Source organism: Cyprinus carpio, chromosome A7, assembly GCF_018340385.1.
Source record: "Cyprinus carpio isolate SPL01 chromosome A7, ASM1834038v1, whole genome shotgun sequence".
In the NCBI taxonomy this organism is placed as follows: domain Eukaryota; kingdom Metazoa; phylum Chordata; class Actinopteri; order Cypriniformes; family Cyprinidae; genus Cyprinus; species Cyprinus carpio.
Genome location: NC_056578.1, coordinates 37,946,091 through 37,971,707, shown reverse-complemented (window position 1 = coordinate 37,971,707; position 25,617 = coordinate 37,946,091). Strand labels below are relative to the sequence as shown.

The following is a 25,617-nucleotide window of genomic DNA, read 5'->3' as shown; positions in this document are numbered from 1 at the left end:
TTAATGGCACATTTGCATGTTTAACTTTAAAAACATTTATTTTGATCCGGTTTAAAGTTTCAGTTTATATAGCTATTGTTATTATTACACTAAAAAAAATATAAAAATGAATATTAATTTAATTTACAATGTATTATTTTTTTCCACAATATCTTTTTTTTAATACAGGGTTTTCCAAAAAGATAATTATTTTTATACATTTAAGATTTTACATTTACATGACAATTGTATAAACCTGTAAAAATTTTTTGCAAAATCTTTTTAATTTAATTAAATAATTGTTTTAATTAATTCGCTAATGGTATACACTTGTATACTGTGTACCAACTCACAAACCCCCTGCAATTCTCCCACCAACCACCAGGGGTTCGCGAACCCCACTTTGGGAAACCCTGTCTTAAAGGGATACTACACCCCAAAATGAAAATTTTGTCATTAATCACTTACCTCCATGTCGTTCCAAACCCGTAAAAGCTTTGTTCGTCTTCAGAACACAATTTAAGATATTTTAGATGAAAACCGGGACATCTTACAATGTCTTTCATACTTTTCTGGACCTTGACAGTGTAACTTACTTTGCAGTCTATGGCAGTGCTTCCCAAACCTGTCCTGGAGGACCCCCTGCCCTACACATTTTGTATGTCTCCCTAGTCAGACACACCTAATTTAGCTCTTGCAGTCTCTATTAATGAGCTGATGAATGGAATCAGGTGTGTTAGATAAGAGAGACATAAAAAACCAAGATGGTGTTCATCTGTGCAGACACGTTTTGAGTAAGCAATCATCCATTTGACAGTCACAAGCCTCCCGGTTTTCATCCAAAATACCTTAAATTGCGTTCTGAAGATGAACAAAGCTTGTACAGGTTTTTGAACGACATGGGGGTAAGTGATTAATGACAAGATTTTCATTTTGGGGTGGAGTATCCCTTTAAATGATGTTAAGTCAAACATTTAATCAACATCTAACACACAGTCATTTCAGGCCAACAGGACTGGCAGGTTGCATCTACTATGCAAAAGTAGATTTAAAGTGCATTTGTTGATAAAAGAAAAATGATGAGTATTCGGAATATTAATAAGATGATCATTCGAAGGCAGCAACAACAGCCTCAAAAATATTTGTATCATCAGTCATTATTAAATTATGGGATGCAAGAGCAAAGCATGGTAAACTGAGGTAATGATACTTGCAGTGAACCCATGCAGGGCCTATTATTAATAGTGCCGCCCGCCACCAGCAACAGACATACCACTGAGTCCTTCTCTGTTTACTTTGGCTTGCACATAGGCATGATACCTAGCTAAATAAATCTATCACAAACGTATCTTATCTGCTGGACAATAAACATTCCCATCTTGTGCCTCCTCTGCCGCAACTACTGTTTTCTCATGAAAACATGAAGAGCACTTGAAATTGGGGGCCAAGAGAGAACCTCATATTAGCGTAATTTTAGCAAAATGTAGTATGCAAAAAGATCTATCGCCCATTTCAATATCTCACACAGATATCACTTTCTTTCTAAAATTTACACAAATGTCACATGGAAAATCGATCACCGTGAGATGCAGGTAGTGACATAAATCATTTTGTTTATGCACTGGACACTTCACAGTTGTTGTATATATGTTAAATATCGCCATTTGGATGCTTTCATCTTGAATTAGACTGGCTGTGTTTGCAAAAGTTTATTATATTAACGCTGTAACCAGGGCCGGATTTACACTTAGGCATTCTAGAGACACGCCTATGCTCGCTCTTTCAGGGGGCCCCAAGTACAATAGAGATATATAATATTTTTGAGGTCACACTTTATTTTAAGGTCCAATTTTCGCTATTAACAAATTTTGCATCAATAATCTCCTAATTTGCTGCTTATTAATAATTAGTAAGGTAGTTGTTAAATTTAGGTATTGGGTAGGGTTAAGGATGTAGAATACGGTCATGTAGAATAAATGCTTCATAAGTACTAATAAACAACCAATATGTTAATAATAGGCATGCTAATAAGCAACTAGTTAATAGTGAGAATTGGTGCCTATATTAAAGCGTTACCTATTTTTGTTATACAGTGGGCTACCTAAAACAGCAAAAGAACCAAAACCCCAAAATACACTGAGCAAATAAATATAACAAACAATAGGATGATGTTTTCACCTTTTTTGTTTATGGAAAGCATGCTTTCCTTCCCCTGATCTCTCTTTCACAAATGCATGCATACATAACACCAGGGCTACTGAAATCCTGCTCTGTGAATTTATCAATAAACAGTTTTGCAGCTGAAAAGCTACAAGACATTTCTCAGTAGCGTGGTGGTAACGTTACGGTTCTTGAAGCATTTAATCTCTCACTCGCTCTCTGTCTCTTGCTAATAACGGCATTAGACTGCATTAATAACTGCATTAGCCTGAATATCAATGGCTCAAGCCTCCGTTGACTTTTTGGTATTAGAAGCGAAAGGTTTGGGATGAGGTGTGTAAGAAATTAGTTCAACACACACGGGTTTTTAGGACAGAAACATGACAAATGTCTTGAAATAAAACATCTGAACAATGTCTTGCTACAACAGAAACTAGCCCCTAGCCCTAACCAATTAGAAAGACCTTTATCCACACCCCTTACCTTTCGGCATGCACTAATCTTTAGCCACGCCCACTGCTCCAGCCTGCAGTTATCCCTTCTTGGTACCATAAGCGCACCAACTATGATATGAGCAGATCTCAACACTTTTCATTTTCACTTGACATGCAACAGTTATTCTCTGTTGTAACAGATTTAGTTTAATTGTGCAGGGCAATAATGTTCTTTGCTCACTTTTGGTAAACAATTTATTCGCTGTTTGAATAACCGTGGAAATTAAACAAAAAATTAAATACTTAGAAACTTACAATGTTTTTATTAAACTTTGGCCTAAAATGATGGGTTTATGACGTAGTTAATTGATTACACTAACATTAGGCTACTTTTAACAATCAACTACAAACAAAAAAAAACAAACAAAAACACAAATATACCAAACGGTTCCTCATTCAACAAAGCAAAAAACAAAACAGAGACCAAACTCAGCCAATAAAAAAAACAAAAACAAATAAAAACAACCAAACACAATAGGCCAACTAAAAAAACAACTAAACACCACTACGAGTCCGATTTTTTGTTTTTCATGTCTAGAGACAAAAAAAAAAATAAAATTTTCAGGGTTAAAGATTTTTTGTTTTTCATGTCTAGAGACATTAAAAAGAATATGAAGAATATGGAGAATATGAGCTGAACGCAGGCAGCGTATGCTCTTCTGTGTCAGCCTCGCTGCATGGATGCACTGTTTCTTTCTAATCAAAGCGTAAATAGAAGTAGAAATTGTATCCTTGTGTTGCGGCTGACATAGAGTAGTGTACGCAGTTCGCGTTCAGTGGATATTCTCCAAAATGGCGCTACGGTGATACAGAGAGACACAGAGGAGACTAATTGTTGAATAAAGTCGTTATTTTTGTTTTCTTCGCGTACAAAAAGTATTCTCCTCGCTTCATAATGTTACGGTTGAACCACTGATGGCAGATGGACTATTCTGATGATGTCTTTTATATTTTCTGGACCTTGACAGTGTAATTTACTTGGCAGTCTATGGGACAGTCACAAGCATCCCAGTATTCATCCAAAATATCTTAAATTGTCTTCTGAAGATGAACGAAGCTTTTACGGGTTTGGAACGACATGGGGGTAAGTGATTAATGACAAAATTTTCATTTTGGGGTGGAGTATCCCTTTAATCCTGCCCTGGCTGTAACTTTACTTTGAGGATTCTGAAACAAAGCCTGCATCTTTCCAACTGTAACAACATGTACATGTGATGATTATATTGGCCATGAACTTAAAAAAAAATATAATAATTGATTAAACACACTTGCTACAGCGTTTTGAGTTTTGCCGCTGTGGTAGAAAGACACTGTAAAGGGTGCTGTCACATTTACCATTGTGGGGCTAATTCACAGATTAGAAACATCTTGTGTGTCTTGATTTCACCTTGCAGATTTTGCATTTGAGTTCAGTTGTTCACTTTACTTTTGACCAACAGGAACCGCTTGGTTTGGAAGTGATTTCTGTGCTTCATACATTGCTACACTATTGACAATGAGTTTTTTTGTTTGTGAAGTTTCACTAAAATTTCTGTAATGTGACCCTGACACACCTTTAGTAGTTGACAGGAGGTTATGACGAGGTTATAACAAGCATCTCACCTGTCTCACAGCTCCCACCATTTCAGCCCTGCTGGAGAGGCGGTTGGTCAGGCGGTGCAATACAGCGATCGTTTCTAAGAGATGCTGGTAAAACTCCCGCTGCTCGATGTTCTGCCACAGTGACACAGTGTTCTGAAATGAGACACCAACAACAATTCCAGTTATATTCCAGTTTATTCCCAACATGTGTGTTTCTGTGGGCTGTTTACATTGGGATCTGACCTTGAGAGAGCTTTTAAACTCTTCCAGTTCCTTCTCAGCGTTTTCCTCAGTCAGGTTGCGTTCTCTTTCAGCCTGTTTCAGCCGCGACTCCAGCGTGTAATTGTCGTTCCGGAATGCCAGGGACAGCTGCACAAAGGCGTTCTGCAGGGCAAGACAAGATGCATCAATCATCACTGTGAAAGTATTTGTCATTATGAAAACACTTGAATCCATCAGTTTTCACCAGATGTCAATAAACCTTGGGCACAGTGGAAAAAATGATAAAAATTATAAGAAAATGTAGTTATTTTACTTAAGTGTCATTCTCAGGACAGTGCTATGTATGAGATAAATACTTCATTTAGTCACATTCATTATTTAATTTGATTGTCTAGTTTGTAATGCAAAAGATTTTTTTTTACCACACTATTGATTTTGTTTGAATGATTTTACATGCCCTCATTTATTACCTTTGCATTTTAAAGATTAAAGAGTTAAAATCATCCAAAATAAAAATGTTTAAAAAAAATCATATTGAGAATGATATTGAAACACCGTGCTTCCACTGTCAGACTCTGCTGCTTTTCATTCAGTGTTACATTTACATTACACGGAAAAAAACAAAACAAAACTGAATTCATTCTTTATAAATGAATGAATGAACGAATGAATGAATGGTTTGACAAATTGATATTTGGGGTCAGTAAGATGGACTGTAACCACTGGAGGTAATACTAATAATAATAGAAAACAAACACTATTCAGATACAAATGCCACAGTTACCTGAGAATGAGATAAAAAGAAATCTGAATTAGGCTTTAAAATATAATAGTTATCATGGGAAATACACTACTGTTTTGGGTCAGTAAGATTTCATTTTCTTTTAATGTAAAAAAAAAAAAAAACTCCTATGCCCACTGCATTTATTATATACAGTAAAGATAGTAATATTGTGAAATTTTATTACAATTTAAAATAATTGTTTTCTATTTTAATATAATTTCAAAATGCAATTTTAACTTCACATGCTTTTGAGAACACTCTGGGTCAAGTAATTCTGAGGAAAGCAGCAATATTAATATTACTTAAGGATCAAAGAGTGCAGCGGCAGTACAGTCAGTATTGTCTGAATATTATAAAGGAAAATATGACCAGCCCTTGACCCTCACTTGCATCATCCTGGGAGCAGACTGTATTGACTAATGCATGTTTGTTTCCTCAAACTCACTAAAACCCATCAAATTGTCTTGTCCTAAGCCAGGCTTAACAGCACAGACAGCAATGGCCTTATTCTGGAAAACACTAGTGAACTAGAGCAGATACGATGCAGATTCATGTGCAACTGGACTGATTATTTCTTTATTATTTATGAGACCAAAATTAACAAGTGCCAAATACAAGTAACAAAGTGAAAATTCTATCAATCAATCAATAACGAAATGCCACTGTCATTAAGAATTTTATCATTTATCTCAATTTATTTATTGAACTCAAGAATATACACACCTCAACTTCCTTCTCTGAGAGCGGGGGTGCGCTGCAACATAAAAGATAGGAAAACAAGAAAAGAGACAACATGTTACAGTTATGAGGTTTTTTTAAGGAATCGATGAATCAATGATCAAATGATGGTTTTGTGAGCGCACCAGCCAGGTAAACCCCTGTGCAGTTTGAGCTTGCGCAGCATGATGTCTGAAATGTTGGGCAAAGCATCAGGCTTCTCTTTGGCCTCTTCTTCACTAGGAGAGCTGATGAGTGAAGAGGATGGTCCTGAGAGATAAACCAGTTACTAAGATTTAACACAGCATATTTAAGAGAACTGTAGAAGGAAATCATTACAAGCACTATGTGACACATATGGTGCCACCTAGTGATGTAAGAATATAGTTACATTTTAAATGTATTTCACGCAATATAACACAGTGTAACACAAAAGAAGTTATTCTGTAGGGGGAAAAAGTTTTTATGGTTGTGTCCATACAACAAAATAGGTTCCCATGTTGTTTAAACTCCAACTTTCATCAAAATATCTTATTTTGTGTTGCAAAGAAGAAAGTCATCTGGATCTGGATTAACTTGAGGGTGAGTAAATTATTGTAAAATGTTCATTTTTGGATGAACTGTCTCTTCAAGTCAACATTATATAAAATAAGCTGCGATAAGCCTATGCACAGACTGAATCAAGATGATCACACTGAGTTCATACCTCGTTCCTGCTCCGTTTCACTCAGGTCAGGAAGCTTTGGGCTGGAGATGCTCTGGTTACGCATCAGTTTGTGCTCCTATGGAATGAAAACCGTAGTGATTTTACTGAATCAGGGACATAACATTCCCGTTACTCTGCCAACTGGGCTCAAATCTCAGAGAAAGCCATTAAAGGAACATTAAACTACTAACAGAGCATGGTTACTAGGATGGCCAAAGACAACACAGGATTACCTCGCGCAATTTGGACAGTTTTTGAACGTTCCCAGGTGGCACAGGGAAGTCTTTGTACCCGGGGGACTTAAACTGAGACTCCCTTGATTGCTCAGAGAGATTGTCCTCCCCTTTGGGAGCTGCATTCCTCATGTTTATGGAGCCTACCGTATCCCAGGAGACGGCTCTCATCAGAGGAGGGAAGGCCCCTATTGTTTTGATTTCGGCCGTGCACGGGGCTTGCTGTGTGGGTGGCCGGGGGACGGGTTTGGCTACCCCTGTAGCTGGAGGTTGACTGATGCCACAGCCAGAAGTCTCCTCCTTTTTCTGGGCTGCGTGTTCAGAGTTCTTCCCCTTGTCTGCTGGTCCATGATGGTCTGGTTTCTCCTTCTGAAACACAGCAGGATCCCTGGCTGGTACAGAGGTGGAATAACGCAGGGTTAAAGTTTCTGAGGACACCCTTCGCTTGTCACAGGGCATCCAATCTACTAGCCTTGTGAAGGTCTGAGGAAGAACAAGAACAAGAGAGTGAGTTTAATGATTAAGAGAAAGAACAAGTGCAATAAAGCGGTCAGTATCACTTTTCAATACAGTTCAGTTTATAACATTAGTATTATGCATTAAAGCATGAAATAAAATCAAGCATATATTTATCTAGGCTACTGTTAATTAATATAATGTAAAATATGTTTTATATTTTATATATTGTTTGTATATATATTAAATATATGAATTAATATAATATAAAATCATGTTTAAAAAAATACATACACACACATACAGTATATATATATATATATATATATATATATATATATATATATATATTTATATATATATATATATATACATACATACTGTGTATGTGTGTGTATTTTAATAAACATAAATGTTATAAATGTGTAATTACAAATATGTTTTAAAAACATTGCAGCTCAATTATTACAAATTTGTTTCAGTAGAAATTAATAATTTAGCTCAGTATTCAGTAATATATTATAAGACAATATAAATAATTATGAAATTAAATATAAATATGTATTCAAGTCTTACTTAAGTGGGTCAAAAAAGCACTAAATATCTGCTAATATAAATATAAATTTATATTAAATAAATCAGCTATCTAATATAAATGTAAACTATTATAATTTTTTTCATTTAATTGCAATTAACATATATTTAAGTGTCTGAAAACATTACATTCAGACTTAGAAAAGAATAAAAGTATATTCTTTAAAAGTATAAAATTTCCATAAAAATATATATAAATACTTTTTTTTTAAATACTTTTTTTCCCTAAAGTGTACTTTTCACAAAAAAACACTTGCTAAGTAAAAATAAAAGTAAAAAAGACTAATACGGCCACTTTAAAATAAAATTCACACACATCTGATTTTGTTTTAATATCTGAAACACAGAAGAAGGAAGATTACAGCGAGAAGAGCAGAAGATATAACATTTATTACACAAACCTCCTGCTCTGGTTTACTCGTGTCCCCTTGGCCATGAGTGGATGGTACCTCCAGATGCTAAACACATACACAAACACAAACACAAACAATCCAATATTTATCATCACCAGGAGGACACAACATCAACACCATACAGAAGGGAATCTGAAGTGGCGCTCACCTTAGTTATGGAGGGACTTGCTGGAGGAGTTGCGGTGACCTCAGGACCTGGTGGAGAAACAAATCCATTTAGCTTAGGTCAGCTATGGCAGGGATCTCTGCAGGCAAACATGACAGAAAGCACAGCATGGTACCTAGCTGTGAGGGTGAGGAGAGGGAACTGTTTCTGGATGGTCTGGGGGAAGAGCATGGCGTTGTGTTCGGGGAGAGAGCTGTAACCCAAAGACACTGTTACCCATCTTTGGACACACACTGACTATCATGGTTTCACATTGCTTTATCTCTCATCGGCTTGTGGATATACTCCAGTCAGTAAGCTGAGGCTGGTGTGCAGGATAAAGGAGGAATTTGACTGGTGCACAGGTCATTTGAGGACATGCGGACATGTACATGATGTTACAGTCCGATAAGCAAGGAAGTCGCAAAAGCTAAAAAATAAACAAGCTACTTCTGAAATAAACATTTCAGGATCGCAACAGAAACAATAGCACACACCACTTGAAAGAAGTTCTTCTACATTATTAATATGAGTGGAAAGATATGTGACATGCTGTGAGTTACCACAGACAATAATTTAGAGAAAAAATGGTTTATTTTGTTTACAGTGCTACACTTACAATGGAAGTCTGACTGGGTTAAATGATAAAAATAGAGATCTCAAGCTACAGAACGAGACTTGAACAATGTCAACGAGAAAATCTTTAAATTATACTAGGATACTAAAAAAGGGATGGTATACAAATTCAGCGGTACATCAGTGGTTCTCGCTTCTTGTTTTTGTTTTTTAAATGCCCCGTAAAGCCCCCTTTGCTAAGGCACACTGGTTGAGATCCACTGTCCTAGACAGGAAAGCAATCATGTTTCTAAAAATCTGTTGTACCTGTTGGAGATTCACTGAGGCTACAGGTGGAACGTCGGCCTCTGCGCTGCAGGAAGCGATCGCTGACTTTCTTGGCCTCCTCGATTAGCTCCAAATTCTTCTGACGATCCTCTTCAGATAACTGCAGCTCAGGAAGCTGATCCTTCACCAGGTCTATCATGTGCCCATCATTATCTCAAACACAAATACACACACACAACCTAAACACAGCTGTGATACACACCAACCTGCCAACTCATCTTAAAGGAGGAAGAAAGAAAACAGAAATCAAAGTGGAAACAACTCAGTTTCACAAATGCTATTTTAAGCTTTAAGCTACTGCAGCTTTCTATAATGAATTACTTTAATGCTTTAACCAAATTTACATGATTTTTATCTTATTTGATGCCATTTGAAAACAAATGTCTCTAATTACTAAATAAACATCAATATCTAAGCCGTTGGAGTGTGTAGTTGAACATACCCACTGTGGTGATGGGACACGAAGATGCAGAGTTTCGGGAGAGACGAGGCCTAGGGCTGTGCGATCTAACACACAGATTAAAAACAAACATCAGAGCAACACATTCTCAACATAACTGAGAAACTTTATATTCAGCGTAAGTACAAACAGTGACTCTTTATGAGCTTTTACACTCCTTGAATTACTAAAACTGCCTTTTAAAGATTGGTAAAAATAAAGATTTTTTGGGGGGAATCGTTTAATGGGTCTTGACATCATTACCTTGCTTTCTCCAGAGGACAGGATTCCTGCTTGTTGACTTGTCTTGGAAGCACAATAGCTGGTGGAGTTATGGTTACATTTACCATCATGCTTTCAACTGGAGCGTACTGCAAAAAATAAAAAATAAAAAAAATAAATACAAAAAAAACACAAAAGGATGCTTCACTGGCTGGTTGTAATGTTTTTGGTCACATTCTTGGAGAGCAGTGAGGCTGTGGGTCTTACGTTTTTAAAACGGACACTTTTACTTTGCAGAGTTCAGAATATTTTGCTAGATGTTCACATTCAGGCATGATAATAAATCATTAAAGGTATTATCTTTAAAGGTTTGTCATCATTTACTCAGCCTCATATTGTTCCAAACCTGCATGATTTGTTTTTTTATTTTATTTTTTTGTTCTGTTGAACAGAAAACAATATATTTTGAAGAACGTGGTAACCATACAGTTGCTGGAAGCCATTGACTTCCAATAGTATGGAAGTCAATGGCTACCAGCAACTGTATGGTTTTTGGGTGATTTCATTTTTGGTGAACTATTTCTTTAAGAAACACACACACTGCAAAAATCAATATTTTAGTCTGTTTTCTAGTAAAAAAAAAAAAAAAAAAAATTGTTAATTCTTAGATACGGATGCATGACATAACAGCACTATATGAGTTTAGTGCTATCAAACGATTAATCGTGATTAATCCGATCCAAAATAAAAGTTTTTGTTTACATAATATATGCATGTGTGCTGTGTATATTTATTATGTATATATAAATACACACACATGCATGTATATATTTCAGAAAAATAGGTTGTTTATATATTAAATAAAATAAACTATAATATAGTGTATATAAACATAAATATAGACAAGTAAATACACGTAAATATTTTTAAAATATATACTGTATGTGTGTGTATTTATGTATACATAATAAATATACATAGTACACACGCATATATTACGATTAAGGTATTGATAAGATGAGACAAACTACAGGAGCGAGGTGAGCCGCCTGGCCGGGTGGTGCAGTGACAACAATCTCTCTCTGAACGTGGAGAAGACGAAATAGATTGTTGTTGACTTCAGGAGAGCGCACACTCAGCATGTTCCTCTGACCATCAACGGTGCGTCTGTGGAGAGAGTGAGCAGCACCAAGTTCCTGGGTGTGCACATCACAGAGGACCTCTCCTGGACCGACAACACTGCAGCAATGGCCAAGAAATCACAGCAGCGTCTCTACTTCCTCCGCAAACTTAATGAAGAGCCAGAGCCCCACCCCCCATCATGTACACCTGCTACAGAGGCACCATCGAGAGCATTCTAACAAGCTGCATCACTGTGTTGTATGGCGCCTGCAACGCGTCCTGCCGGAAGACTCTGCAACGCATAGTGAGAGCAGCTGAGAAGATCATTGGTGTCTCTCTCCCCTCCCTCCAGGACATTTATGGAACCCGTCTCACTCGCAAAGCCCTCTGCATTGCAGGTGATGCCACTCACCCGTCACACAGCTTCTTCAGTCTGCTGCCATCAGGTAGGAGACTGCGGAGTCTCCAGGCCAGGACCAGCAGACTGAAGGACAGCTTCATCCATCAGGCTGTCAGGAAGCTGAACTCGCTCCCGAACTTGCCCCCCCCGTCCCTCTTCTGCCCCAGGCACCACTGAACTATGAACACCCCCCCCCCCCCCAGTCCCCCCCCCCAGGTCCCACATCCCCAGGTCCTTCCACTAACATACGATGTCATGCACCAGTCACTTTGTGCAGCATTGGTCTGCTCACTACCTCATTCACCATGGAACTGACGTCATTCTACCTCCTCATCAGTCAGTTTAAATAAAATAACTGCTCTTGAGCCCTTTGTCACTTTAATCAGACTGAATAAGCTATTTTTTTATGCACTAAAAATCTTTTTATCTGCACTGCTTGTTCACTGGTTTGCACTCTATCTGCCATGTGCCTTGCGCTGCTTTTATTTAACCATATTTTTATTTTATTTTTTTCTATGTCTTTTTTTACATTCCCTTATTGTATAGTTTTATCTTATATTTTATATTTGATCTAGATTTTAGGCTCTACTGTTAGTGTTATCTGTATGCACCGGGGGTCTGAGAGTAACGCAATTTCGATTTTCTGTATGTATGTACTGTACATGTGGAAGAATTGACAATAAAGCAGACTTGACTTGACTTGACTTGATTATGACAAAAATCATAATTGTCGATTATTCCCTTGAAATTGTAATTGCGATTATTAATTACGATTATCACAATTTACATGGAATGATGTTTATACCATTGTTTGATGCAACTGCATGGCGTATTTTCATATGAAAATAAACAAGCTGAAAACACTGTAACTGAAAAACTTTTAGTGCTTTTCTATAGTATTAAGCCTCAAATGTCAACTATACATCGGAATGGTTTCTTTTTTAAATTATAAAAAATAAAAAATAAAAAATATAAAATAAATTAAAACTAAAAACAAAAATAAAAAAAAAAAAAAAAAGCCAAAAAAACCCATATGATAATATGTAGAAAGAAAAAATCGCATCTTAAGCACTCAGAATAACATAAGTGGATTAATCGCTGCTTTGAACGATTACGTAATTGTGGCATCAATAATTGTAATTGCAATTAGAAATTAGATTAATTGTGCAGCCCTATATTACGTAAACAAAAACTTTTATTTTGTATATGATTAATCACAATTAATCATTTGACAGCACCATAATGAGTTACTGGTCGATATCAGTGTTTTTTTCATTTATTAATAGTGGTCAGTATTGGATACTTTTAGGAGTCAATATTTAATTGTTTCTGTCTATTTTTAAATTTAAATATGAATGCATCTTGACATTCAGAGAGTATATTTTAAAATCCTTTTTACCTTATTTTACCTTATACCTTATTATGTGTTTGTTATTGTTTTAACCATTAATTGAGCTAAATGTTAGTAGATTTGTGCATAAAAAAGCCAACACAGTAAAAAAAAAAAAAAAAAAATTCAAATGATACATTCTGAAAACAAATTTTAATATTGTATGCAGACTATCTTGCTTATTTAAGGAGATATTTTGACCAGAAACCAAGACCAGTTGTGATTTTTGTACTGTAGTGTAGAGGCAAAGAAGAGCAATTAAGAGCAAACAGTGAAATGTGATGATTTTTTCAGCATTCAGTCCTGAGGCAGTACAGGAAATTTCTCAACTGTACTGTGCAGCAGGTCCACTTTTTTAGTCCTTGCAAAAACAATTTCAAACATGCCAGCTCAAAATACTGTCCCATGGAAAAAACAACATGCTCTGATAACAATCACTTTAGGAGAGGAAGCAAAATGTTAGCCTTTGCAATAGTCCAATTACACTGTTGTGCTTTTCTTTATTATATGTGTTTTCATTATCGCATTATTCTGCAACTACTGATTTATAATTAATCTATGTAAAGACTTTAGATTTTTTGTCAATTGTATACATCATTCTCAGTGAGAAAAAAACCCTCTTTGAATATCATCAAGTGCTCTCTGACAGACATTCACAACATGGCATGTAACATCAAGTGCTATCATACTTTTATACACAACAACTATCACGCAGTCCTTGCTGCCGTTCATTTGTTTGGCCTTTATTCTGGGATAAGATTACTGAAGTGTAATATGATTTTAAAGAGTGGTCTTATCTGAGTCCCAACCTTTTATGAGTCACTGCATGAGTGGATTGTACTCACTCAAGAATAACATAATGTTTATAATGAAACAACAACCTCTGACAGGCTTTGATGTTCAAGCGGTCTGTGGTCTCTAGAAGGAAAACAGAAAAGTAAATCCTGAAGCTTGTCCTCAGTGGCGCGATAGTTCACGCCATGACAGAGAGACATTCGGAAAGAGCCTACTATGCTTTTTACACTATTAACAAAAGTTGTAGTTGATATTAAATTAATAGTGAGAACTGGACCTTAAAATAAAGTGTGACCCATTACTCATTCAAGCTACATGCAAGTGAATAAATGTTTGAAGGAAGTTCTATATATTTATACAATAACACATGTATTGATGCATTGCCATCAAGCAAAAAATATTGTGATACTATGTATCGATTGTACTGTACCAATTTTTTCCCCCACCCCTAATAGCTGTCCTGTGAAGGGTGTAGTTTGACTCACTGTGGAGGGCGAGCTGGATGTACTGTTGAGCTCCTCTGGAGAGTCTTCCTCATCCTCAGGAAGGGTGGGCATGGCAGGGATGAGCGTGGGCCGAGAGCGTGTGTGAGGGAAGATAAAATCAGTGACAGACTCTGTCACAAAACTATTAGCTCTCTTAAGTGAAGTTTGCTCAGCCCCTGAGTGTGTAAACTGACAGATAGCAGTTGGGTCCTCTTGGTCCTGTACAGACACACAATACAACAGATAAATGTATGAGGAAACAAACTTATACAAAACAGTACAGTTTTTGCCAGTGCCATGGTAGACTGAAGGAAATATCATGGTACTGAACAATTTCCATATTCAAATACGTGCTACTGAACTCCAAGGCACAGCAGCGAATACAATGAGAATAGTGTAAGACTGATTAATTGGGTGACATTTGACCCTTCTGACAATGATTCAGCTCTAAAACCTTAAGCCATTAAGAGGATTTTAATGGAAAATGTTTGATGTGATTGAATAAAATTTAAAAGAAATGTTCAATTCAAATATAGATTGGTGTGTTTAAATTGTATTGTACATATTTTAGCATTATATTCTCACTAGATCAGTGGTTCTCAACCGGAGGGGCTGAAAAACTTTAAAGAAGGCCTCACGATGACTTTAAAATAAGATTTGATGGTTAAAACTTAATGGTTTAAATAAGACAAAACATGCATTAAAATCAGTCATAACAACAAAACATCAAGATACTTATTTGAATTTGCCCCTTAACAATGTTTTTATTTTCTTTGAAGAACCAGGATTCCCACAGTCTAGAAAAACCCGGGTATATGAGGTAGCCCAATTTTAAAAGTGATTTCAAGACCTGGAAATGCCATGTAAAATAAAAAGTATAAAAAAAGTATAAAAAAAGTATAATCCCATGAGTTTTTTTTCCTATTAATGTATATATATATATATATATATATATATAATATATATATATATATATATATATATATATATATATATATATATATATATATATATATATATATATATATATATATATATATATATATATATATATATATATATATATATATATTATAAGAAAAAAAAACTTTCTAGAAGTAAAAATGCCATTTATTTTCTCCATAGGGAAATGATAACTTGAAGACATTACAAATCTTGAAGATAGACTTATTGTGAGTTCCCAGGTCATTATTCGGTTACTTATGCTTTTGTTGAAGCAAACACTTTGCATTATTACAACTTATTTTCAAAATAATCATGTTTAATAGTGGAAAGCGCACCAAAACAGCTCTGCAGGTAACGCCCTCTTCTATTTATTACCATGTTAATGTGTCCAATAAACCCCAAAACCATGGTACCCATGGTACTTTATGGTTAGTGATACAAGATTTACATGGTACACGTTTCCCCCTCTGGCATTCGTCCTATCATAAAACCCCATCTCATGTTCCTGCCTCTCAGAGAGGTTCAAGAGGAAATGATTCCCTTCAGCAAAATAACAGTTACTGATGGCATCTCATATACAAAAATACTGCTGCAGTGATGATCAGTGCCAACAAGAACAAAAAAGTGTAATCAACAAGAACAACGGAAAGTGTAATCATCAGGAGTAAAAGAAAAATCTTATTTGCAGAATAAATGTGACCAACATCAACAGCCAAAGAGAGTGGAGTATTTGCCTATTTATATTACCTCTAATAGCTTATCGCTATCATAAACACTAAAAATATGCATGAGTCATTAATGCAGCAAATCATAATGGGGCTGTTTCAATTGTGTAAAGCCATTTGCCTGTCAAGTTGTTGTATAAACACGGCTTGGTCTCAAGATACAGATTGAGGAGAAAGGAGACTCCTTCATTCTCCCATAGGAACGCATTCCATATTCAATGAAATCTCATCTGAAAGCTACAACGGCTATCTTTGGCTTCCTGTACACCCAAACAAAACAGGAGACAATTTCAGAGACAAATGCTATTTTAGTGAATGTCTTATAAGGGAAGAGAAACTCAACAGTGTTTACATGGTGTGGAAGACTCCAGCAGTGAATTAACATTTGAGTCACTATGAAACTAGACCACGATTGTACAGAAGAAATAGACTCCTCATTAGTAACAAGTGTAAATAAACCTTGCATCGCTCATCCCACACACCTCTGTCTCATAGGAATCAACTAAATGCCTCATGAAACATTGGCTGGAAATGTCACTGGATTTACAGCTGCATCACTAAATTGTTTTTTTTTTTTTTTTTTTTCTAAAGAAAATGTGAGTGGTGTTTGACTGTACAAAACTCGCCACCACAATGCCAGGGTGTTGCTGTGCAATTCTGAGTAAGTTGTCAAAGATCCTACCTTCAAGTCACAAATGGACAGGTTTCCTCCAAAGTTGTGAATTTTATTTATGTGAACAATCAGAGTTTTGCAAAGCTATTTGCAAATAAAATAGTGTTTCCATACAATGGGTTCAAGAGACCAGAACAGTCATTTCCGTATAGTAAATGATTAAATAGATCAATATAATCATCTTTTATGATATTGTGGCAACTTGGAGCTCACACACAATGTTATTATGAATCGTGTGTTTTCAAGCAATAGGGTTGCAAAAAGGTGGAAAATTTCCAGTCAATTTTGGAAATATTCCAGATTTTTTTTAAACTTTCCAGGAATTTTTGGGAATATTCCAGGGATTTCTGGAAAGTTTCCGAAAATTTACCAGAAAGTTTCTGCCTCTTTGCAACCCTTGAAAGCAATCAGCAGCAGTTTCATATGCTGCATTGGGAACAAAAATTGTACTGAATCATTTTCATGGAAGTCTTTGGATATTTAATATCAGAACAACCAGAGGAACATTTCATATGCGATGCGAAGATATTGGTCAGTTTATATTGTCTCCTCTCTGTCCAATCCTGGTCCTGTAGGGCCACTGTCCTGCAATTTAACTCCAGCCCCGATTAAACACACATGAACCAAGGTAATTGTCTTCAGGATTGCCAGAATCTTCCAGGAAGATTCCAGTTGGCACTAAACTCTGCAGGACATTGGCCCTCCAGGACTGGGACTGGACACCCCTGTCATCTCAAACAAATTATTCAGTCACATGATGTTTTAATGCACATCGAGGATTTTTTATTTTATTTTTTCTGTAAATTTGATTCCAGTAGTTTATGCACATCTTACTAAAGAATAAAAAAAATATGTCAAACGATCATATATGTTTTTATTGACATTTTGGAAATTTTATTCACACCTTGGTTTTTCCAACTAACAATTTCCCAAAACTTGCAATAAAATGATGATAGATTTATCCTGGTCCTTAAAAATGGTTATTTATATTTTTCAAAAATCTTCCATGTTTCCTGTTCTCCTTAGGGGAAATCATAATTCAGAGTACCTCTCCTCAACCAGCTGCACATTTTGAGGCATCAGTTATGTCTGTAGCACAACTGGGATAAGCTATGCATCTCATTTTAACACTTAAAAGTATTAGTAAAATTGATTTTGCCCAAACAAGCACTAAAACAAATGTTTAAAATGGCATCAAGCCAGATTGAGATGCCCTATTCTTGCTCCTTCCTCAGGACTGGCCAACATCCTGCAGAGTTTAGCTCCAACCCACCCTTACACACCTGTCTGAAGTTTCTATTCATCCCAAAAACAGGACTGCCTACCCGGTCCAAGATGATACAAAAATATTCAACACCCCTCCCTCAATTGGGTTTATATTAGAACCAAAACACTGGGAAAGGCATTCCTTAAATAGGAAAAACATTCTCAAATCCAGGTTAAATAGAAGGATGGAGTATTACTGAGTTTTTTAAATAGGCAGTTGATTTCAGAGATGTGCAGAGAATTATATGAAGGAATTCTCAATAAACAATGTGTTTTTATTAATAATAAATAATCCATTATTAACAAACCAAGGTGCACAGCTCATTGTGGACAGGGAATTGGTACCACATGAAATGATATGGTTCAACAAACTGTTTGATAATGAATGGAACTCACCCCTGGAGTCTCAGTGAGATCTGTGGCTTGGACACTCGGACTCTTTGATGTGTCTGAGTCACTTGTTTTGGGCTCCTCTTGAGTCTCACTGTTCCCTGTCCTTGCTTGACTCTGTCCACTGCTCTCAGATTCCTCTTGACTCCTCCCAGTGCAATCTGAATTCTCTCTTCCGTCTTGACAGCTCCCAGTATCCTCTACTTGGGTCTCCCCTGATAAACTGAGTCCTTGATTATCCCAGACGTCCGCGGACTTGGAAGTCTGCTCTTGGTTCAGAAGTTTTAAGGCCTCTGTCCTACTGCTATTTTCTGATTTGTGGCACCTCCCAGGACTCTCTGTTCGTCTTCTGCTGTTTTGTAGCTCAGTTCCGGCACATCCAGTCTCTTCTTTAATTTGACTCCTGCACGTTTCCTCGTTTACAGCTAAGGTGTTCCTAATAGCCTCTGACTCTGAGAGGAAGCTCTCATTGCTTGCTGGCCAATCTAACCTAAAGGAAAACAGTGAACAAAACAACTCACTTATTGTCCATAACCTATGCACATTCTAGAACAACGTAAGATAAAAATATACTACTATTAATAAAATACAACCAGATTTTTACATTTTATGAAAGAAAAATATCAAATTATCTTATTTTATGTTCATATTAGGGGATCCGGTGCATATTATGGGATCCGGATGGTTGCTAGATGGTTAATAAGTAGTGCTGTCAAACGATTAATCGCGATCAATCGCATCCAAAATAAAAGTTTTTGTTTGTGTGTGTACTGTGTATATTTATTATGTATATATAAATACACACATATACATTGTATATTTTGAAAATATTTACATGTATATATTTATATTCATATAATTTATATTATATATAAATATATTTAGTATATAAACATAACATATTTATCTTAAATATATATGTGAATATGTGAGTGTTTATATATACATAATAAATATACACAGTACACACACATATATTACGTTTACAAAAAAAAAAAAAAATGTACTTTTATTTTGGATGCAATTAATTGTGATTAATCATTTGACAGCACTATTAATAAGATGTCTTGATGAGTAGTAGGTGGTTACTAGGGTTTCCTGGTAATTGCCAGTTGGTTACTAGAATGTTTTGGGTGGTTGCAAAATGGGTATTAGGGTGTTGCTAGTGTTAGTGGTTGCTAGTTAGTTATTATCGTGTTCTGAGTGTTTACTAGAGTGTCCTAGAGGTTTGCTAGGTGGTCATTACAGTGCTCTCAGTATTTTCTATGTGATTAACTACAGGGTTCTGAGTGGTTGCATGGTAGTTATTAAAGTGTTCTAAATGGCTGCTCAGTGGTTACTAGGGTGTCCCTGTGGTCGCTAGTTAGTTAATATGGTGTTCTGAGTGGTTGCACGGTGGTTAATAAGGTGTCCTTGGTGGTTGCTTGATGGTTATTAGAGAGTTTTAGGGTCTGAAACTGTGTTCCGGTGGTTGCTTAGTAGTTTTTAAAGGGGTCCTATTATGATTTTTCACTTTTCAACTTTAGTTAGAGTGTGTGATGTTGCTGTTTGAGAATCAAACAAGATCTGCAAGGTTACAAAGCTAAAGTCCACACTAAAATGAGATATTCTCTTAACAGAAAATACTTCAAGAACTAATGTGAGTGTTGAGGCAATCAAAAAAAAAGTTTTGTTTTTTTTGCACCAAAATTACAATCTTTTACGTCTTTAGCATTTACAAATTATGAATAGTTTGAACTTTAGATTGGCTACTGCAAAAACATGAACCACTGATTAATAAATGATTAGTGCAAGATGTGTAAATAGGGTAAATTCAGGTCTTTCGGGACACTTTTTGCCCAAAATGATTGCTCATAAAGGTATAAATGATTACATAGCTAATGTCAATGTTTATAAACATTTGCAAATGACGAAAAGTTTCCACTTTAGATTGGGTACTGCAAAAACATGAACAAATAATTAATAGATTATTTGTTAAGATGTGTAAATAGAGTTCTACACAACAAACAAAGACCAACAAATTAACTGAAAGTTTATCATATGTTAATCATTAGGTAATGTTTAGAAAGTTCATTAGTAAACATTATCATGAATATTATCTCATTTGTCTAGCAATGTGAATATATATTAACTTAATGATCTGTTAAGAATTATATAATGTTTGTTTATGGTTTATAAAGGAAAGTTATTATAAAGTGTTAAAAAAAACCCTACTCTGAGACATCCTGTAAAATGATCCTCTTGTTCATAAACATTCTCAGGGTGTGAACTGGGCTCAAACTGGTAGAAGGCTGAACTCAGAAGGTACAATAGTTGTCACTTCGGTGGTACCCTTTCAAAAGGTACTAATATGCACCCTTTAGGGGTAAATAAGGTACAAAAGTGTACAAAAGGTACCACCCCAGCGACAGCTTTTGTACTTTTATTTCTGAGAGTGTATGGCAAAATTGATGACACTGTTAATATTTACAGCTGGGCAGATGAAACTCACGGCTACGGTAAGGGGCATGTCCCTAACCCTAACCCCTGGTTCTCCAATCACAACGCACTGGGCCAGCTAACCAATCAGAGCATCTTTTGTATTTTGGAAGGTGGGGCTTCATTGAAACAGGAACTAAACAGGGCATTTGAGACAGCCTGGGAAGAGAGATGCTGCAATTATGTAAAATATGTGAAAAAAAATGCGTTTTTGTAACAATCAAGCATGAAAACATTCTACTACACCCCCAAAAAACAAATCAAGTCTTGTAAAACAGCATAATAGGACCCCTTTAAGTAGTGGCAACATGGTTGCTAGGTGATTGTTATATGATTAACTAGAGTGTTCTGAGTGGTTGCTAAGTAGTTTTTAAAGTGTTCTAAGCGGTCATCTGGTGGTTACAAAGGTGGTTGTTTGGTAGATGTTCTAAATAACTGATCGGTGGCTGCTAGCTGATCAGGCGAGACAGCACCCTGGGCAGTTGTTATGTAGTCGCTAGGGTGTTCTGGGTAGCCGCTACGTAGTTCCAAAAGGGCTCGGTCCAGGTCTCTATGATGTTCTGGTCTCTAAATATTGAGTGTAGCAAAATAATAATGGAAAAAGACATATTTCTCTATTGCATTTCCCAAGAAGAATGTCTCCTTCAGGTTTCTGGTCCATGCTAAAAGGGTTTACACGTACCAGTTGGGAGTCAAAGTAATTTATTGGGGCCACGGTGGGTGACAGTATAAACTGTTCAAATGTTCCTGCACAGTCTCACCTCACGCTGGATCATCTTTGTGTGAGGATTTTACATAAACACACACAAGCCTTGTCCTGTAAGAAGTGAAGGAATGTAAACACTGACCCAGCTACATTCTCCTGTCTGTTGTGTGGCGTGGGCTCCTCACAAGACGGTTCCGGCAAAGAGCTCTCAGTACAGAGTAAAGCAGCACTCTGTAGAGTAATCGCTCCCACAGATGGAAGACCTGAAAGGAACCAGTACTGTTAAGCCCAAAGAAAACATCGTTTTTTTATATATATGTAAACTAGCGTATGTGTACAGTCAAATGCATAGCCTTTCAAAGTACACTCCATTTCATAGCGTCCAGACAAGTGTTGCCACCTTTGTAGAACAAATGATTGGTGCACAACAAATTCAATGCAAGTGTGCGACCTGCATGTACAGAGTGAAAAATCAGGCCATGTTCATACAGAATGCTGATTCTATTCTGGTGATACAATATGCATCACACACACTGTACATACCCCTTCATGAAAAAGAAAACCGAAGTATAATTTGGGCTTTAAGTAAACAGTGAGATATCTCAAATACTAATTTTTGTAAAAGTTGTTCACATAGATTTTTGTGTATCACTAATAGTGCTCACAAAAATTGACAATGTACACAAGCTAATCTGTTATTACTCATGCATAAAAATTACATGGTACATGCATAATACTGAGCTAACAACAGTTTAACACAAACCGTTACCAAAAGTGAGTCGTCTAAAACTTCAGAAGTGTACATTCCCTTACGAAAATTAACAATGGTTTACCTACAAATAAAACCATGGTTAATATAGTTAAACCATGGTAACCACAAATTTACCACGGTTTTGCAACACTAACCATAGTTTAACCATGGTATTTGTGGTAAAACTATGGTTACACAATGATAACCAATCCACCAAAAAACATGGCTACAAAACTTTTACTATATTAAAACCATTGTTAATTTTCATAGGGGTTGGATGATTTTTGTCTTTTATGACTAGTCTCACAATGTTCTAAAATGTTCCAGAAAGCACTAGAATATTACAGAATGTTACAGAAACTTCTAGAATGTTCCATCCTTGCAAAAGCAAAATATCTTGCATAAAAAATGAGTACAAAAACTTACGTGCATGTGTATGTAAATTTTTTATTTTTAATGTTTGTAACAATTTTTCTCTTAGTTCAGCCTTCTTCGTGAAACAACAACTGAAAAGCTGGATTAACCAGACACATTTGTATCTCTTGTATGTGTACTGATCACTTCTGTATTGTGTGTTGATTTTTTTTTTATTTTTTTTTTTTTTGCTGTTATGATTGGGTAGGGGTGAGGGACTGTATTATTCATGACTAGTTTGATTAATTTTGTACTTTTTTGTTGTTATCTTGTCTCTTCTTTATTTCTCTTTTATTGTGATAATTATTGCAATTAAAAAGTAAAACTCTAAAAAAAAAAAAAAAAAAAAACCTAAAAAAAAAAATTTGGCAACTGACCACAAGGTGACAAAAGCAAAAACAAAACAAAACAAAACAAACAAAAAAGCAAAGCAAAGCAAAGCAAAGCAAAGCAAAGCAAAGCAAAGCAAAGCAAAGCAAAACAAAACGAAAAAAAAAAGAAAAGAAAAAAATTATTTGTACTCACCCAATGTTTCATAATTACTTTATCTGTCCAAAATATTTACCAAAATACTAATGCTAAGTGAAAATAAATAGTACATTTAATAATAAGCACCACATAATTACAGAAGAATGATAAAAAAAAAAAAGGGACACAAATTTTTCTTACATTGTGTTTTTTTAGAGAAAACATCAGAGGCTCAATTGATACTTCTTTGAAACACAACTGAGAACACCTGAGCTAAGAAAAGGGCAATCCTTTTGTATTATTACCTGCAGACACCGGCTCAAGCCAAACACTGTCAGCACGTTTCTGCCAAAGCTCAGATGGTGAACCAGGATCCTGATCTAGGAGGGTTGCATCTGGGTTTTTGCTGACTTAAAGAAAAATACACAAGATATACATCTTCACTGATGATGAATCTTTCCTCTGTTCTGTTGTGCGCTGTGTATGTTATCTTATCAGAAAAGACCATTCAAAATATAATTGACATTTAAAAGTGGTGATATCAAAAGGATTTCCCTGACACTTTGACTAAAATAATGCTGGTGGAAGCGATAACGGTTTGAAGGCACAATATCAAAACAATCTCTTCCACATTCAGCAGAGTTCTTGTGAAATCTCAGAGCACTGCAATGATTTATATTGGCTTGATTTTGATGGAAATATATGAATCATGTTTTGTGATTAAACCTAAAATTAGGCCTTCACTAGAAACATGGTTTCAATAGAACAAAGTCATCGTTTCCCATTTCCTATTGGTACAGCAGGATAAGAGAAATCCCAGACGATTTCTTCGACTGTTACTTCAAAACAGCAACGAGATTGACTTTTTCTTAAATTCCTGCTGATTAGAATTCTCTCCTGAGGAAAAAAAAAAACATCCTAGTAATCTCAAGTGTCTCCTGTAGTGTTTCAATAGATATTAATAATGTTTCAAACATGCTTAGATTTGCCAATATAGCAAAGTCCGCAACAAAATGTCTTTCAATATGATTTCAATATTAATGGAAACATTCCCAATCAATTATTCCATAAGCATTATTCGAGCTGTGCAATTCACAATCATTTCATAGCTCTGTACCCTTTCTGTTAACAACTGTTTTATTTGTGTTTATTTGTATTTTCCTTCATTTTAGGAGAGACATCTGGGACAAACGTGATATTATGAGATAAAAAAAAAACTCCATTAAGCTCCATCCTGCTATAAAATAGCAAACTCTGAGCAATAAAAATGTGCTTCTTGCTCCTGACATGTGGTGAGTGAAATTTCATCAATAATTACTGCTCACTCTCCGCTAATGTATATAGATGTAGAATAAATGTGTGGATTAATCAATTGTTAACCCCTAGTGAAAATAATAATAAAAAAAATAAAAAAATAAAAAGGTATTTGAAATATATTTATTATGTGCTAAGCATAACACAAATGCATTTACATATTTATATGCTTAATAAAAATACCCTGCTGGCATACTAAACAAGTATCCTTAAAGTCTGATAAATTGTAATAAGAAATGTGCATTGTGCAATAAAGAAATATGCCAAATAAATTTAATTATAATTTTATATCAGTAAGTCTTAAGTGATATGTCAATAAATATGTTAATGCCTTTGGAGCATACTTATGGCAATTATGGCATAGGTTTATTTTACTAGGGAAATGATTGTAACTAATCTAATAAGTGTAATATAATATCACTTAGTGATGATGACATAATTATTGCCAATGTTTTTGTGATGCAATATTGGAGAAATAAATTTTTTTAACTGTCTAATATTTTTCAGTTATTTCTGTTATTAAACTTTACCTAAAAAAAAAGTAACTGGTCTATTGGATGTTATTCAAGTTCAAATCACGTTCACATATAAACAAGCAACAAATGAAAGGAATTGGACGGATTGCTATCGCAGCTATTTTTACACTACTATTCGAAATTCTGGATTTTTTTTTTTTTTTTTTTAGGGAATTAATGTTTATTCAGCAAGGATGCATAAAATCGATCAGAAGTGACAGTGAAGACTTTCACATTGTTTCAAAAAATCTATTTCAAATAAATGCTGTTCTTTTAAACTTTCTAGTCGTCAAAGAATGAATAATGGTTTTCACAAAAATATTAAGCAGCACATCTGTTTTCAGCATTGATAATAATAAATGTTTCTGAAGAATAATGGAGTAATGATGCTGAAAATTCAGATTTTACATCACAGGAATACATTCCATTTTAAAACGGAAAACAGCCTTCCTTTCACCTCTTTAAAAACATCTATCACAAGAATATGATAAATATGAAAAAGTACACATTTGATATATGTATATAAGGATAAGTAGATAGGGCACTTGGAATGATTTCAGTGGTCCAGTAGCCATTAAAGGAGGCCAGACAGCAGGAGTCCTGCAGCACGTTCCCCCGCAGACAGTGAGATGCAGATGAATATTGCAGGGTAATCCAATCACCCTGATTAGTTCCTGCTGGCTACGAGTCTATGTTTGTGAGCTTTCGCTCTCTATAACTCGCCTTCCTTCT

The 25,617-nt window shown here is 35.5% G+C and overlaps 1 protein-coding gene across 5 annotated transcripts in view; it reads right to left on the bottom strand.

The window, feature by feature from the left end:
• The window catches only part of LOC109081561 (inositol 1,4,5-triphosphate receptor associated 1-like), a 40,205-nt gene that overhangs the window by 6,025 nt on the left and 8,563 nt on the right, over nt 1-25,617 (bottom strand). For 4 of the 5 annotated variants that reach the window (XM_042761064.1, XM_042761066.1, XM_042761065.1 and 1 more), the window contains 16 exons: nt 23,362-23,467; nt 21,566-21,686; nt 18,246-18,729; nt 14,241-14,459; nt 10,091-10,197; nt 9,830-9,894; nt 9,367-9,540; nt 8,621-8,698; nt 8,488-8,534; nt 8,328-8,384; nt 6,877-7,359; nt 6,644-6,719; nt 6,084-6,207; nt 5,944-5,974; nt 4,458-4,598; nt 4,236-4,367 (listed from right to left, as the gene is read on the bottom strand). In XM_042761064.1, the coding sequence (XP_042616998.1) occupies nt 4,236-4,367; nt 4,458-4,598; nt 5,944-5,974; nt 6,084-6,207; nt 6,644-6,719; nt 6,877-7,359; nt 8,328-8,384; nt 8,488-8,534; nt 8,621-8,698; nt 9,367-9,540; nt 9,830-9,894; nt 10,091-10,197; nt 14,241-14,459; nt 18,246-18,729; nt 21,566-21,686; nt 23,362-23,467 (2,445 nt within the window). The remainder of the gene's footprint in view (nt 1-4,235; nt 4,368-4,457; nt 4,599-5,943; nt 5,975-6,083; nt 6,208-6,643; nt 6,720-6,876; nt 7,360-8,327; nt 8,385-8,487; nt 8,535-8,620; nt 8,699-9,366; nt 9,541-9,829; nt 9,895-10,090; nt 10,198-14,240; nt 14,460-18,245; nt 18,730-21,565; nt 21,687-23,361; nt 23,468-25,617) is intronic. The other variant, XM_042761067.1, reaches the window with a different exon arrangement.